At 48.4% G+C, this 16,925-nt stretch overlaps 2 protein-coding genes across 3 annotated transcripts in view; one reads left to right on the top strand and one right to left on the bottom strand.

Annotated features, from left to right (window-relative positions):
- Window positions 1–1,619: 1,619 nt before the first annotated feature.
- Window positions 1,620–12,603, bottom strand: SLC16A3 (solute carrier family 16 member 3; the record flags this gene model as incomplete). 2 transcript variants are annotated; one of them, XM_080356541.1, is made up of 4 exons in its annotated part: window positions 1,620–3,694; window positions 4,921–5,688; window positions 6,066–6,209; window positions 12,549–12,603. In XM_080356541.1, 3 exons carry the CDS (start codon window positions 6,160–6,162, stop codon window positions 3,408–3,410), a joined length of 1,152 nt encoding a protein of 383 aa, XP_080212667.1. In that variant the 3' UTR covers window positions 1,620–3,407. The 2 variants fall into 2 exon arrangements, with proteins under 2 accessions (XP_080212667.1, XP_080212666.1); XM_080356540.1 differs by lacking the exon at window positions 12,549–12,603 and adding an exon at window positions 6,690–6,912.
- Window positions 11,980–16,925, top strand: part of CCDC57 (coiled-coil domain containing 57) — a gene marked incomplete at both ends in the record, with an annotated part of 23,087 nt that continues 18,141 nt past the window's right edge. The window contains 3 exon segments of the mRNA XM_080356340.1: window positions 11,980–12,505; window positions 12,612–12,977; window positions 15,898–16,187. Of these exon segments, the coding sequence (XP_080212466.1) occupies window positions 11,980–12,505; window positions 12,612–12,977; window positions 15,898–16,187 (1,182 nt within the window).

The raw sequence follows: 16,925 nt of genomic DNA, 5'->3' as shown, positions 1-16,925 counted from the left end.
CATGAAAGAGCACATCTCACAAAGTGCCCATCTCAGTGGCGTTGAGAATAAAGAAATACTGTGCCAAAATACCTGGAGGGCTTTTAAAGGAATTCCTTTTAAATTTACAATAAGCAGAGTTAAATTAGTGAGAAGCCAGGCTAGTCTTGCCAAGAGAAGGAGCCCCACTACGATCCTCTGCTTCTGTTTGTGAGTTACCAACCAATGTTCTGAGACAGTGCTGGGAACCCAAGGATTCACCGTGGGTTTGGTTTTGTTTTTACATCTTGGGATAGGAAGGAGGGTAAAGACTCTTGTGGCCATGTCCATAGGAACAGTTGGGCCCGTGGCTCAGCGCAGCCTGGCGTACTGGCCTGCAGTTATCCAGGCCGAGGATCAGGCATGCAGAGGTTTCCTTCCCATCAGTATCATCAACCTCTTGCCAAGGAAACAAAGGCAGCTGGACAGGATGAGGACTGGAGGGCTGGATGTCACCCCGAATGGAACAGAATGGAAGCAGGGAGCTTAACTGGCTTCAGAACTCGAAGTATTCTCAGGCTTGACAGTTTTGATGTTGCTAAGAGACCTGCATTAGGAGTTTCTCATCTCTGCGTTGGTGCGTGTTGTAAATAATGAAAATGGTAAAAGATTTTATAGCCTGCATGAAACTGCTTAGCAAAGTAAGTTCTAACTTCTATTTCTCAGTCAGTAAGTATCCCGTGATGTGACCTCTCACGCAGTAAGCATCTGCTCTCATGAATACTGCAATCCATCTGTAGGTCTGTGCTGAAAATGGCACACGAGCACTGCCAGCCCTACACAGAGCACTTCATCTCTGAGCTGAGGAAAAGAACCTTGTATAGGCCAACGAGGCACTTTTTTGAACACTAGATTTACTTCAGAAATTAGTCATGGTGTCTTGTTGAAATGTGTTTCCCTTGCCTTAAGAACTTCCACTTCTGCCCCAGTCACATAAAATTTGTAACACTTCATGTTTCCAGCTTAACTATAAAGGTATTACGTGTGGAAAACAAAACATAGTCTGGAAATCTGGAAAGTCAGTACAATGAGGCCAGATCTTCAAGATGTTAAGAGTCTAGACAATTTGCAGAGCGTGCAGAAACTTAAAATTGTGCCAAAACCTGAGGTCAAAGGAATAACCATTTACTTCTTTGATGAAAGTATGGCATTATCTGGCAAAGAAATCTAGCAATCAAAACCCACATTAAGGCAAAAATGGCTATTTGAGAATCTGAATTCTCCTTTGAAACGGTTTCTAGCTTTTGCTTTTGAAACAGAACAGGGAACTCTAATCTGAAAGTTGTATCAGGCCTTCGCGTATCGTCTGCAGCAGTCTCCAGGGGTATCATAAACGGATCCGCGGATTCCCTTTCCCTCTTGCCCTTTCGCACATGGCCTTCTGGAACGAGCCGTGTTGCATGCCAAGAACTGAGTTAGTCTTTAGCAAACTGGAGCTAAGTTCAGTAACGTAAGTTCTTATAACTAGGACATGCCGGTGCAATTCCTGCGACAAAATTAATAAAAGGTTTTAAAGTAACACACTATATGCAATATAAAAATAAACAGTTTATTCAGTGCAGAATCTATTTTTTTTTAATCACTCAAAAAAAAGTCACGATCCTAACTTTTCCAGTTGTGCAAGGTCATCCTAACACTGCAGACCCATTCTGAAGAAACGACCAGAACGGAAGCTGGTACTGAGGTACTTCCACTAGGGAATGGCTCACGGCTGTAGCACTGTGTTGGATTTACTGTATGTTTCTGTTAAAATGCTTGAGTATGAAACAACTAATGATGTTATTTTTAGCAGGGATACAGGGTTTTAAGGGATTGCATTCTTTTAGTTTTCAGTTATTAAACAGAACAATTTTGGCACCTGAAAGCCAATATTCCTTTGCTACCAACAAGAATGAATCTGGTATAATTAGTCTGCTTTGAAGACTTTTACTGAAGTCACAAAACCTGGAAAGCTTTTTATATACATATCTGAAAGGTGGGTTGCAGGAATATGATTTTTTATAAAAGATTACATTTCTTGAATGTTTTTGGGTGAAAAAAAAAAAAATATATATATATATAATGCCTCCTTTTCTATTCAGTGTCCTCACAATGAATCTTTTTCCCTTTCTATGCTGCTTCAAATGTGCTGTCACTGCCTCACCTCATCTGCTGCTTCTCCTCCGCCCGAACCCACGTCAGAGGGGATTTAAATACCAGCCCGAGACTCCCTGTTGTGTCTGTGCAATGATTAGCAGGGCCGACCGCGTTCTTGATTGGTCCTTATGCACTGCTGCCAGAAACACGGTCAACAATTCCGTCGTGTTTCCTCAGCAAGCAAGAATGGCACTTTGAACTTCCATGGATTAAGCAAAAGGATGGGGAAGTGGGGAAAATGGGGAAAGGAAAAAAATAATCAAGTTCAAAATAAACAAGGCATGCACACAAAAAGGGAAAAAAAAGACCTTCCTATATTGCTAACATTGCATTTTAAAGATGGCTAGCATGTTTCAAAATAGTCCCGTCCCTTCCCTAAGTCTACACTTACGGATCCCACACTGATCCATACGTTATCTGGCAACTTATACTGTTTCTTTTGTATACAACATGGATGCTCAGAAAACTCAACTGAAGCTGGTATCTCTCTTCGCCATGTTACCCTGTTTTCAGTCACCAGCCCTGTAAAGGCAGGCGCGCTCTGCTCGGTTGGCCAGGATCGGATCTGCCGGTTTTCTTTTCTTTCGGTGACCCCCAGCCTGCCGCGCGGGCGATGGCTGAGGACGGGGTCTGCCGCGCGCCTTCCCACGCAGGGTCTCCAGATGGTAATTGCAAAGATCACGTGTTCAGACAAAACTCAGAAATACATTTACGTGAATCGAAGTAACAGATATTATCAAAATTAAATTAGGGCTGAGCCAATTAATCTAAAAAAGAAAGAAAGGAAAAAAAAACTAATGGAGACCTTTAAGTTCCTGAGATTTTTCTCCATCTCAAACTCTTTCCCTTTCACAAAGAACACAGAAAGGGAAATTATGTTTAGCCACATGATACAGTGATTTCACTAATATTGTCTGAAAACACACACAGAATTCCACTTTTCTTAAAATGTACTCTTCCTATATCTCTTCCAAGTGAGCAGTTTCTGGTGATGCATAGCAAGACTCTAGTTTGTGTTTAGAAAAGCTTTTTTGTTTACATAAAAAGTATAACCACAATGCTCAACTTTTTACTGATAAAGCTAATTTTCCGATAAAAGGTTGTCTAGCTAATCAGCTTCCAGAGAGACCTGATGAGCTGACTGGCCTCCATTTAATAAAGCAGATAGCCCAGCCCTAAACTAGTTCTATTTCTAAAATAAATAGTGTTGAAAAATCTTCCTTTTCTACAGGCTTGGTTGTCTCCCGTCCTGCTCACACACACGTTTCTGGGTTAGTTACAACTTCACCATTTTTTTCAGGCTCATCTTTCAGAAACTGCTCCACTTCAACAGAGTCCACCTTAGCGTCTTCGGGAGCTTTCTCTTCAGACTTATTTAACTCCTCTCTTTCTGCTGCTGCTTCTTTAGTCTGTGGTTCGTCTGATTTCTTCTTGATGCAGAAGAAATTTCCCAAAGCCAATACAAGTGCCGAGGTGGTAACTTCAGTTCCAGCAATAATAAAAACAAACATGTACCTCCTTGTTGCATCCAAGAGTTTTCCTGCAAAAGACAACATTCCGGGTAATTAACAAAAGTGATTATCTTGCAATGGATTTTTCCTGCTTTTTTTAAACGTTTAAATTACTCCTGTCTGGAAGTACCATGACTATCTCAGCAAGTTTTTTCTAATTAGCTTTTTAACAAGTTTATAAGAAAATATTTCTCAAATATTTCATTTCAGTTTCACATTCACCGACATTGCATCACATCCTGAAACACATACTGCTATGCACACACAGTCAAGCAATTCAACTGGAAGAAAACCAGTCTAGCCCTCGTGTGCAAGAGGTGGGACAAGTGCCCGGCGCTGCTGCTCCGCGCGCCCGCGGCCGGGCCGGCACCACCGGCCTCCTCCGCCTCCACTCGCGTCTCCTTCCTCACGTTAGTCAAGTGAACTTTTCACAGGCCGTGGTGGAGGTGAAAGAACAGGAGGGAGGATGTGAAGGAAGTGGTGCAGAGCACTGTTTTCCCTTTATGGGTTCTGTCATAATTAGGATACTTGATGCTTTTCAGTGTCTGGTATAAACAGTAAACATTTCATGGCAGTTAACTGGCGGGGTTTGGATGTTTCTTTGTTTTCAGTTCAGAGCCTGTGAAATTTCTGTCCTTTGAGTAGTAACTTATTTGCAATTCTGAATTCAAATGAATGAATTTGAATATTTTTAATGTCCCCTTGTCTTGGGGCTGTGAGATGTGCAATAGGAGCAGTCTGCCTTCCTTGAAACAGTCCAGTTTTAGAGTCCTCCTTCTAAGATTTTTTTTCCCCCTCCTTCTGACATTTTCTTTACTCCTCCAAATCTACCGTTGGGTGTAGAGAATCTATCCTAGTACTTGCCAAAGAAAATTGACAGGTTTCATATTCTGAGTCCCAACTCCAAAGAGTTCTGAACTTTAATAAAGTTATTCACTCTGTGTGTGTAAAACTCATCTCGTACAATATTAGCCATCTACTAATAACAGGTCCGGTGTAGGTTTTCAGTGGAGAAGGAGCAGCATCTCCAGATGGCAATTCAACCAATCCTGAAATATATCCGAGAAAAGATTCAGACCACCCTGTCTTGGACTAGTTCAGACTGTAACTGCAGAAAGTCATTGAAGCATGCGCGACACAAGCCCAATTTGCACTTCTTGAGTGTTGTCTTTTTTCTCTGATCTCTTATCATATAATTTGTGTAAATGGATGCAATGCAAATGATTTTGAATTCTGAAATGAATGGTATACTTACCTGCCGATGGTGGACCAATTAGAACAGCCATAGCTTCGGCCAGGAGCACTAAACCGATGGCACTGGAAAACTTCTGAGTACCAACAATAGCCATGAGAACTTCAAACTGAAGAGCACCTACCATTCCATAAGAAATGCCAAAGAAAATGCAAAAGACCACCAGGCCACCATAGTCAACAGACATGGAACCCATGAGATCTGTAAAGCCATTGAAAATCATAGCAAAACTGAAGAGGTAGACACAGCGTGGTCTAACCCACTTGAGACCAGCTACCATCCCACAAACGGGCCGAGCAAAGATATCAATGAATCCCAGAATAGTCAGAAGAAAAGCTGCTTTGGTGTCTTGATACCCTAAATCCTTGGCATAAGTCACAACAAAAACTGGGGGAACAAAGAGGCCAAGCACCATTATAGATGCTGCTAGTGTGTAGATTATAAAACCACCATCTTTAAACACGCTGAAATCCAGAAGTTTTTTCTTCGCTTTCTTCTCAGCTGGTTCTTTCGTAGCTTCTGACTTTTTGGGTGACTCCAACGGTCTCATTAATGCTCCACATACGCAGCAGTTGAGCAGCATCCCACCCAGTATAAGGAATCCTCCTCTCCAGCCATACTCGTGCTGCAGGATCTGCCCCAGCGGGGAGAGCGCGCAGAGGAACACGGGGCTGCCCGCGGCAGACAGCCCGTTGGCCAGCGGCCGGCGCTTGTCGAAGTAGCGGTTCAACATGATGAGCGAAGGCTGGAAGTTCAGTGCCAGACCCAAACCTGTAGCAGAGGGTATGTAGAAATTAATACTGGCCTACAATATCTCTATTAAAAAAATTCTAATTACAGTTTCTCTGATTCAAGATAGTTCTATTTTAAATGGGCAAAGGAATTCTAAGAGAACATTTCAAAAAGCAGTCCACTTCCATAATATTCTTGTACGCTATGGTTACGCTTCACTGATTACAGCGGTAGCTATGAAACATACCAGAAAAATTAATATTCTTAAAAAATAAATGAGAGTTTAATTCCACATTTATCCGCCATCTTTATAAAAGCCCATCTTGATGATCCTGATGCATATTTGTCACTTCTGCAAAATTTCACCTTAGGCTAAGACTTTAGCAAGCCCATTTGCAACCATGCACGCTGCTTACCAGTGATCACACCTGCGGTGAGATAGATCTGAACAATGCTCGTGCAAAAGGAGGCAATCACCATCCCCATCGAGGCAAACAGGCCGCCCACCAGCATGACAGGGCGACAGCCAAAGCGGTTGACACACACACTACAGAGGGGACCTGCACAAGAATAGCAAGTTACAATTGCTAAGATAAAACAACGCTGGCAATTTACTTTATGTCAGTTTGCATTTCTTCTTTGGCAGTGTTAGGTTTACAGTTGGAGTCAATGATCTTAAAGCTCTTTTCCAACCTAAATGATTCTATGATTCTTTCCATACTTATTCCATACTGTCAGGCCAATCCAGAAGAATGTTCTTTCCTCTGCAGTCAAATACTTAGTCTTTTTTGTCTTCACAGTGCCATGCAATTTTTCTTTGTCATCATCTTCAGTAGCTGCTGAGTTACAGAAATTTAATTTTGTCTGCAAGCTGGATGTGCTTAAATAACTTTTAGATTTATGTGATAAATAGTAATTCTTGTTTGGAATGCCTTACTTGCACATAAGTAATGATACGCAATCATGATTCATGCTGTAGATGGCTGTACGATTTACAAACATCACTGTATGATGCAATGCTGTTTCAAAAACAGACCTACCTGTTCCATAAAGCATGGCCAACAGAATGGAGGAAATCCATGCAGTGTCACTATATCCAATGCCAAATTCCTGGATGAGTTCTTTAAAGAAGACGCTGACTGCCTTTGGAAAGGCGTAGGAAAATCCCGTGATGATAAAACAGCCAAACAGCACAGCCCAGCCCCAGCCCCCGTCAGGGGCTTTAACGCCAGATGGACCATCGTCCACTACCACAGCTCCCATGGCAAAGCTCAAGCGACAAGAGTGTTCCCTAAGAAACAAAAAGCAATTACAGTGTATAGACATTGGGACAAATACCTCACCAACATTATCTAACCAAAACAGGCAGAAATTGCACCGCAGTTAAAGTTACAAATAAGATCTGGGACTATTTTAAATACAAATCTCATGCAGTGCTATTTTAACTATTCCTTGTTTGGGTTTTGTCCTTAAAAAACTTGCAAAAAATACATGAAACTGAGATGCAGACAGTTGGTTTTAGATGAGCACGCCCTCTCAGCTCTCCCAAAGTCAGAACTGGATCTCAGCCAAATCCCTGTTTCATAGAAAAACTGAATCCATTACAGCAGTCCAGGGGTGTATTTGACTTTCACAAATATGTAATAACTACTACATTAAAGTCTGCAGGACTTTTGTTACAAGACCTTGTTATACGAAGCTCCTGGATTATTCACTTAGGAGACCTGGATGCAAAATCCTGGTGCATCACGAGTATTCTGTGCGACTGCGGAAAAACACGCAGGCGTTTTGTTCCCTACTGAGGACGGCGACACGGCCCCGGCGCCCCCACTCCTCGGCAGGACGGGCAGACCGCGGAGCTTCTGATGAGCTACCGGTTTTCAGGCACCAAGTGCCGAAGCTAAACTGCAGTGAAAATGTATACGTGCAGTTATTGTGGGTGACGTTAGTAACTGCAGCAATGCTCAGTATCACTGCCTGCCTGAAGCAATACTTTCCATTGTTTTTATTACATTATCAGTAAAATTTTTAAATATTTGATGAATCATCTTTCACATCTTCCATATGCAGCCACAAGTGCCTCTGCATCTAAAAAATAAAATATCTTATTGTGAGAATGTTATGTACTAGACAGTAATGCTGCCAAGTTTTAGAGAGATACTGGGGTAAAAAACAAGAAGTGTCCCTGTATGTGGGAAGTGCAGGAAGTATTGTGAGAGCAGCGACGTTTTTGTAGGGTCATTTTGGGCCACTAAATTAAAGTCCAGAGATGCGTGTCTGCCAACCCGCCCGTCATTGGTTTCTGTCCACCCTTCAAAACTGTTTTTCCCAGTAACTTCTGTATGATACAAGGTATAAAGCATTTTTCAAAAAAGGATTAATTTTAAAGCAATGGCCAGATAGCACAGAGTAGGTACACACGGTGTCATCCCTTGTGATACTGGTAGCTCTGTAACATTAATGGTAACAGGGAAAATGCTGATTCAAGTATCTCAGCTCAAGTGCGTGAAGAACAGAAGATGTAGAACTGAAGGAGTCCAGGGGCAGGAGGAATTCACACTCCCACTGCGTGCAGATTGTCAGCATTTCATTTGGAGTGAATGTTTAAAACGTTGGAGGAAAGGCTGTGTAATTTTTACTCCTTTTTATTAACCATCTCTCGTTGCAACACGAAGTGGGTACCGCCATGTGAGCACGTTTTGCTGAAAAACACCAACAGGCAGTTTGTCCCGAACGCTCAGCGGCGCGGACGGAACGCTCGGCCCCGCAACAGAGGGCTCGCGCCGCGCACGGGCAGCGGGGCCGCGCTCCCCCGCGCCCAGGGGCAGCTCTGCTGGCCGGCAGGGCCGGGCCCGGGCGAGGGACGCGCACCCGCGCCACCTCCGGCGGCCGTTCTGACGAGGCGCCGTTCGCAGCTCCCCGGCGGCGCGCGGGCTCCCGCGCACGGAACCGCTCGGGGCCGCCGCGCTCCGCGCGGGGCGGGAAGGCGACTCGGCCGCTCGCGCCCCGCGCCGCTGCGCACGCGGCCGGACAAGCTGCGCTCGAGCCGCGGGCGGCGGCCCAGGGCGGGGCCCGCTCGCGGCGGCCCCGCGTGACCCCGCCGCTGTGACGTGCGGCCGCGCCGGCCAACCCAGCAGGACGCGCGCGCTGGCGGCCGCCGCACTGAGACGTGCGGGACGTGACCGGGCGGATGGGCGGGTCGCCCACCGTAATTACGGCAGGGCAGCGCGCGCCCGGCCCGCGCAGCTGCCGCATCCGCGGTGCGCGGCCGGAACACGCGGAAACGCGCCCGGCCCGGCCCGGCCCGGCCGAGCACGTCGGCCTTTCGGAGATGCGCTTTGCTCCAGCGGGCCCACAAGGCTCAGCAGCCTTGCACACCCCGAGAGGAACGGCCTCTGAAATGGCGCTGTGTTCTGCTGCGACGAGAGAGCTCGAAGGGCACAAGCGGGGGCATCTGGCCTTTATGTCACGTCTACGACCACATTTGGCTAAAAAATCACCATAAACCAACATACTAGACCTGCAACACCATCCTTTTTAAGATCAGTCTGCATACGCACACATCCATATCAATCTTGTTCATCTGGTTTAATCCATCACTAGTTCACGTTAACACATCAAAATTAAAAGACCATTAACCAGAACTAAATGAACCCTGTATCTGCGGAGATGCGCTTCGTTCTGCTCTCGTGGTGCCGCTGCCGCGTGCCTTCCTCGGCCAGGCTGGACTCACCTCCCCAAGAATCAACAGGTAGTAAGGAGGTTCCCGTGCGGAACGTGCGAACCAGAGCGCCTGTCACACGTGGGCTCATGGCTGACTTGCACAGGCAAAATTTTTACTTATGATTTGACTTAAATACTGGTACACTGCCAGCGGCTGGGAAGACAGGAGGCTACTGTTGCAACAGCTTGCTTTGCTTTCTGCTTTCACTAGCTCAGCCCTGTTTAGAGGCAAAAGATTACATTGAACTGGCTGCAGCTCAGTTTCAGTATCGCCATAATAAACATGATAGTATTGTCACTATTTATTCCAGATTCCTCCTATGATAAATGGGTTCTTGCTCTGGCAATGTGTAAAGCAAAGGGAGCAAATGTAGTTAAATGTGTGGCGCATCATGTTTCTGAGATTATCCTCTTATTGCCATGGAAACTAATGCAGGCTCAGTTAGGAGGAATTATTAGGTGGCTGTAGGTAGCATTGTGGGTGGTGTGTTTGGTGCGATGCTGCAGTGTATATAAAAGGAGAGCATTTGTATTATAAAAAGGAGCAGCTAGAAATGGCAGTAATCTAATATCAGTGTTTAGCCAGTATCCTTATAGGCTACGTAGCCATACTTTATGATCAGCAGTATGGGTAGGAAGAACATTTGTGAGTTTGTAAGCTGGCCTATATAGCTTGAGAACTTCCTCTGAATTAATTCATTTTAACTATGGCAGAAACCTTGAACAAACTTCCACGCAGGGACCCCAGTTCAGACTGGAATTCAGTCTGGAACTGTACAAGGCTAAGAACTGTACAATTACAAAATGAGGAAGATGGTCTAAGATGAGCAACACAGAGATCATCCTTCAGCTTCTTATCTGTGGAACAAAAAGAATAACGATTCTCTCTTCATAAGGTGCTGGGAGTTTGGATACACTGAAAAGCACAGACTTCTCACTACTGTGTTAATAGGAGTCATAAACCATAAGTCATCTTTGCACAAGGGTATTAAAATCTAAGCAGACTAAATAAAAGATGACTGGCAGCACTTTTAATCTTGAAATACATATTGCATAAATATTTTCTTTAATTACAGATCAACAGTAACTAACAGTTCAATCTTCTCAGGTACCACCTTTGAAACAAACATATTAGTTCTCTAACAATAGCATTATCAGCCTCCCTAGTTGTTGTCTCTACATCAAATACCCCGTTTCTGGAAAAGTGGACTTTTCTTCCTAAAGCCCATGGGGTTTTTTACACCACATCCATCGTCCTCAGTGCATTAACATCAGCCTCACAGCGGCACCTTGACCGGACAGCATATGCCCTTTTGTCTGTACAGAAAAAGTGACAAACATGCACTTGAATTATTTGGCTGCTTTCTGTATGTTTTCAAAAACAGAAGTTGCAGAATCCGACCTTCAGCTGCATACTTATAAATCATTCTTCATGCCTCATGAAAATTAATTTCAGCCCTGCAGCTATGGTGGCTTTGCCATGTGTCAGCGCTTTAAAAAAAAAAAGCATAAATTATTGCCAACTGTTTACAGTAGCGTCCTTATTTAGTCTAGTATGAACCCAAAAGGTGACAGAGCTAGATAAATACTAATTAAGGGTCTGGTCCCATCACCACCTGGACATTCATGCTTATTATTGCGGACTACCATGGAACTACCCTGACACAGAAAGTGCTTACATGTATGTGCACTGCATCTCGAGCTAGTTTAGCACATGTAGCTGAATATAGTGGGAGAAGATCATCTGGCTAAGAGGTGTCATTTTACAAAATCACTGTGGACAGTGCAGCGGCTTAACATGGTGTCATGCATTGAGATATATGAAACCTCACTTCTGTCACCTTCAAAATATCACCTTAATTTTTTTTTTATAATTTATCTTGAGTTATAATTCCTCTGAAGCACAACAGGTGTACTGTACTAATAGACTGTTTTACATTTTTAAACTGCCGATTGCCACTCCTTAACAAACTACCGCTCCCTCTGAAATAAACATTGCGAAACCACACAAGACTTCACTGTGACATCCTAAATTAAACCGCTTTCCAATTCATTTACCCAAAAAAGCACGCAAACCTGCTGACCAAGAGTGCCTTTCCACTAACGGCTGCTAACGGTTGCGCCGGTGAGGAAGTTGTATTGCTACAATTCACCCTCACTTTCGGGCGCGGTTCCTGCACAGAAGTCAGGCAGGCGGAGGAACGGACCTTTCCGTGCGGATTACGAGCAGCAGCACAAAAGGCTCGTTCCCAACAGACTCGGAGGGGCCGCGGGGGGAGCGGGTGGGAGAACAATGGTGGCGATCGCGGCCACGGCGCCCGGGTCGCCGCCGCAGATGCTCACGCAGCCTGAAGAGGCGATTCCGCGCCCGAGCGCCCCACGGAGCAACGGAGCCGCGGCCGGGGCTGCGCCCATGACGGGACGGTCCCTCAGACCGCGTGTCGCTCGCTTTGGCGAACCTGAGCCGCCGCCGCTGTGACAAAGGGAACTCCGGGATTTACCTCCCGGGACTCTACACTGAAATGAAAGGAGAGCAGCAGTGAAGGGATCGCGGAGGCGGGGCCGGACGCAGAGCCCCTCGTCGCCGGTGCCGGTCTGAAGCCGGCGATGGCAGGCACCGTACGTGCGCTGGGGCCGGCGGCATCGCGCGCCCAGGCGCGACCCGGTCGCCAAAGGGAGAAGCCGGGGGCAGCGCTCTCTCGCAGCAGCCCAAGCGCGGCTCGGTCGCAGGAACGCTCCCCGCCTGGACTGCGCCGTCAGGCCGGCGGCGGCGGGAAAGCCGGGCGACCCGCACCGCAGCGCCGGTTTCCCGAGGAAGACACGCGCCTGCCTGGCCCCACGCGCGGGAGAAACGGAGCGGGCGGGGGCTGCCCCGCCGTCCCACGTAAGGTGGAGCCCGGGGGGAAGGACAGTCCGCGTCGTGCCCCCCACCCCACCAGTAGCCTCTGGGCGACGGATGAAGCCGCGGCGCCCCCGCCGCGCTCGCCCAAAGCTTCGGCCGCGCTAGAGCGCGTCCGCCGACCCGGGCAGCTCCACGCAGAGATGCGCTCTCGGACTCCCCGGCGCTCCGGCGCCGGATCACCCGGCTCCAGACCACCCCGCGCTCCCCACGGCGTTCGCCCCCGTGCGCAAGGCAAGCATCCCCGGCATCACGCACGACGGCCCCGCCTCAGTACCTGAGTCACGTCCCGCGCCGCAGCGTGCGGGTGCCAGTGCTCACGCCGAACCTACCCGGACAGACGTGCGCCCGGACAGACGTGCGCCCGGACGGACCCGCCCAGCGCGGCTGCCGCGCGCTCCGCCCCGCCCGCGCCACAGCGGGGGCGCCCGGGATCTGGCGCCGTCACGTGACTCCTTCCCGCCGCTACAGGTTCGCCCGCGCAGGGGCGCGCCGCCGCGTGCGGTCCCGCGCGAAGCGGAGTTCCCGGCGCCGCGCGCGAGGGGCCAACACGAGCTTTCCGCCCTTTGCGGACCGGACCGGACCGGACCGGACCGGACCGGACCGGACCGGACCCGACCCGACCCGACCCGACCCGACCCGACCCTGCCCGCCGGGAACGCTGCCCGGCTACCGAAAGTGCAGGACCCGAGCAATGGACTTGCATGTACAAACTGGCGTCTGTAGTTGAGGTTTGTTCCGTGCTGCTGTTTCTGTTTTCCAGGGAATTCTCACAGTTTTTTCGTTGTCTTCTCACGTAAGAAAAGCTCTAGATTAATAGGATCAAGAAACTGTGTTCTTCTCTGCCAATCTGTTTGTTCCACTGCTTAGACAAGTCATGGCATACATCATTAAATAACTTCTACTAATAAAGGTAGTATTTTGATAACAGTATGAAAAAAACGAATCATGATCTGAAAAGTGAACAGTACATCTTGCAGGCAGACAGACAAAAGCATTCAATAAAACCAGCAATTTACAATGATAAAGTTAAAACAAGAGTGAAATGTTCCAGATTTGGAGAGACCTGTCAGCAGGAGAGTCAGGGGGTGGGCTGTAGTGTAGCACAGAGCAGGACAGCCCTGGAGGGCTGCTGGTGTAGGCTGCGGAGAAGGTGGGAAGAGAAGGAAACAGGAAATAGGATTGCTACCTTCAGCTTCCTGGACTACCACTGCTATAGTTGACCTGCACTTCAATGTATTAAAAGCCATTTTTTTCCACTAACAACTTGAAGCAAAAACACTTCAAGAACTTGATTCTTCTTCTCATGTTGCAATTTGAAGCAACTGAAAGACAAAACAAAAAAGAGACTTCTATCCCAGCAGAATCAGAAGACTGGACTCAAAAAGGCCCCTTGCATCCTACCCACTGTGTCCATTTACCCTGACTGGGAGTTGTTGTACAAGGCAGCGCAGGCTCAGCTCTGCTGTGTGTGCTCACCCGTGAGCTTCTCTTGCTATTGCCAGTTACCATGTTTGTGCTATAAACAGGGACTATTTAGGACCAAAAAACTCTGAGGTGTATGAAGTGACTTAAAAAAACAAAACTTTCCGTGCCCCGTCTTGCCTTTCACACAAACACGTACATTTGCTTTATTGGCTTTTGTTTCAAACCTGACTGTGCCTGAAATGATTTTTCAGAATACAAGAAGGAAGGGAGAAGCTCAGGTGGATGCTCCAACACGGGAGGTGTCAGGAGCCCCTGTGCATGGGTGGTCTCGCCTTCACCACCCACACACCTGGAGAGGTTCAGGAGCGGGACATGGCCTGGCTCGGCTAGGCTCAGCACGGCTAGGCTCAGCACGGCTCGGTTAGGCTCGGGACGGCTTGGTTAGGCTCGGCACGGCTAGGCTAGGCTCGGCACGGCTTGGCTAGGCTCGGCACGGCTTAGCTCAGCAAGACTCAGCTTTGTAAGGCTCAACTCTGCAGGGCGTGGCAAGGCTGGGATCGGCAAGGCTTGGCACGGCTCGGCAAGGTTCGGATCGGCACGACTCGCAGAGATAGGATGAGAAGAAGCCTCAAGTTGCACTAGGGGAGGTTTATTTTGGATATTAGGAAAAACTGCTTTCCCAGAAAGGGCTGTTGGGCATTGGAACAGGCTGCCCAGGGCAGTGCTGGAGTCACCATCCCTGGAGGGGTTTGAAAGATGTGTAGATGTGGTGCTAGTGGACATGGTTTAGTGGTGGACTTGGCAGTGTTGGGTTAACAGTTGGACTCGATGATCTCAAAGGTCTTTTCCAACCTAAATGATTCTATGATTCCTGCTACCTGTGTGGAGATACGCAGGGGCAGGGCTGTAACTAGAAGAGGATAGGTAGGATACAGTACTGTCTTGTGAAAGCTGTGGTGTTGCACAGATTAGTAGCCTCCAATATTTTAGAAGTTTCTTGCAGAAATCAGGTAATACAGAGGGGGAATCTGAAACTTTTCATGCTATTAAAGTTTGTTTCCTTTCCCTGCGCATTATGCTTGCTTTGGCTTTTGAATCAGTTTTGCTGAAGTACCCATTTGTACCTGCTTAGGGGTTCCTTGCAATAATGTGCAAAGATAAGCAAGGCTGGGTGATCTGTTTTGGATGCTCAGGTTTCAAAAGTCATTTGAGGCCAGATTTCACTCTTGTATTTTAAACCAGAGATGATTCATATAAACAAATGAACTAAATCTCTTTAGTAATTGTAGTATTCTGAAATTATATGTAGATACACTTCATGTAGCTAAATGAAACTTGATTCATTTCAGAAGTCAAGTTACTAGTTCTGATTCTAATTTTCAGTAGTAGTTACTGATGGAAATAAACCTCTCCTTTTTCTAGATGACATGGGGTTAGGAAATACAGGTCTCTTCCGATGACCTAAGGAAAGATAAATAAAAACTGTTGATTGTATTTTCTTCAGATTAATGTACTTGAGGTATAATTCATGCAACAGTCAGGTTTCTGAAAGGTCTCTCGTCTGACAAAGCTGTTCCCATAATCCAGAAACAAGAGAAGAAAGAGCATTGCGGGAAGCTTGCCTCATGACTTCCAGACAAGTGAGTCATCTGGAGTGACTAAGGGAAAACCCAGCTTTACGTCCAGTCCACGTGTTACATCATCCTCAGTTGCATGTAGACAGCTTAGAGATACCTTTTTTAAATAATTAAATGCCTTGGTAGCAGAACTTATGTGTCTGTGCTGCGTGACCTTGTGTTTCAGTGGGTCTGCGCTTGCTCTACAAGCTTTTAAAAGTTTTCACACAGTGCAGTGTGAGTTAGGAGAGAATGGGAAGTTTGTTCCGTTTGCTCCCAGTCCCAAGAGCTGCACTTGAGATGAGCCAAGACTCCGCGTCCTGATCTGCACTAGGAAGAAATTGTTTTATATTAAGCAGTCTGATAAGCAGAATGTATAGGGAGACAAGTAAACAAGAAAATGAGATTTGAGAGTATTAAACCAGTGTTAGCTGTGTTTTGGGAGCAGAGAGTGTTATTAAAAGAGGCCAGGGCTATGAAGGAGTGTGCCCATCTCACACAACGTGGAGGAGGGGGTGCTCTGGGCCAGCAGAGAGGGTGAAATGGGAAAAATACGAGAACATGACACCTGGTGCGCGGAAGTGAATGTAGCGAGAGGAACCGAGACGCGCGGTTCGCTGAGCAAGGGAGGCGGTGATGGGAACCGGCGGCCCCCGGCAGCGCTGGGGCTGCGGCCGGAGGCGGCTCGGAACCCGGAACCCGGAGCCCGGAGCCGCGGGGCCGGGGCCGGCGGGGGCTGCTCGGGCGCCAGCGGCGCTGGCCACGGGGCCCGCGTGGCGCTGTGGGCGGGCCGGGCCGGGCCGCCGTTGCCACGGAGACGGGGCCGCCTCGGCCCGCGAGGCGCGGTGCGGCCCGGGAGGAAGGACGCGCAGGTTGGTGCCGCGGGAGCGGGGCCGCTCCGCGGGTGGGCCGTTCCGCGGCCGGGCTGCTCCGCGGGTGGGCCGCTCCGCGGGTGGGCCGTTCCGCGGCGCCATCGGAGGGCTCGGCGGCCGCACGGCTGCCGTTGTGCCGCGGCTCGTCCTTCGGAGCTTCCGGCGCGGCACCCGTCCTTTTCTCTCTCTGGGCACCCGCTGTCTTCCTGCGCCCTTGTGCTACTAAACGCGCTGTGCGCTGCCCCCGAGCCCCAAGCCTTGTTTTGTGCTGCCGTGCGCTCCCCCTCCTGCCTCTCCGAGGGACCCGAACGTCGCCGGCCTGCGTGCCGCCCGCTCTTCGGCCTCTGGGCCGTCCCCGGGCCTTCCCCTCCTCCTGGAACCCGCTTCTCCCCGCAGTCGGTTCCGCAGGCAGTGTTTTCTTTTGCCCCCGTTCCATTATGTCTTTCTCTCCCTCTCTGCACTCAAAGTGTACAAACCTCTAGTTCTGTGGAGGACCTGATCCCTGGCTTGCCAGGCCATTGCCCCCCTCCACCCGTGTGGCTCGTCCCTCCCTGTGCGTGCCCGAGGGATGCCGTGTCAGCACTCCTCATGGTGCCTGGCGCTCTGTTGACATTCCTGGTCACGCTAGAATATGTACTCATTTCACAGTCCCTGGGGCAACTGTTTCTGCCCACCATACCTTGTCTTTTGCTTACGCAGTCCCTTCTGCCCGCTGTTTGTCTGTCTGTCCTGCAGTGT

This window comes from Nesoenas mayeri, assembly GCF_963082525.1.
Source record: "Nesoenas mayeri genome assembly, chromosome: 19".
NCBI classification, from domain to species: domain Eukaryota; kingdom Metazoa; phylum Chordata; class Aves; order Columbiformes; family Columbidae; genus Nesoenas; species Nesoenas mayeri.
The sequence above is the reverse complement of the archived record's forward strand: the minus strand, read 5'-3'. Positions and strand labels throughout refer to the sequence as shown.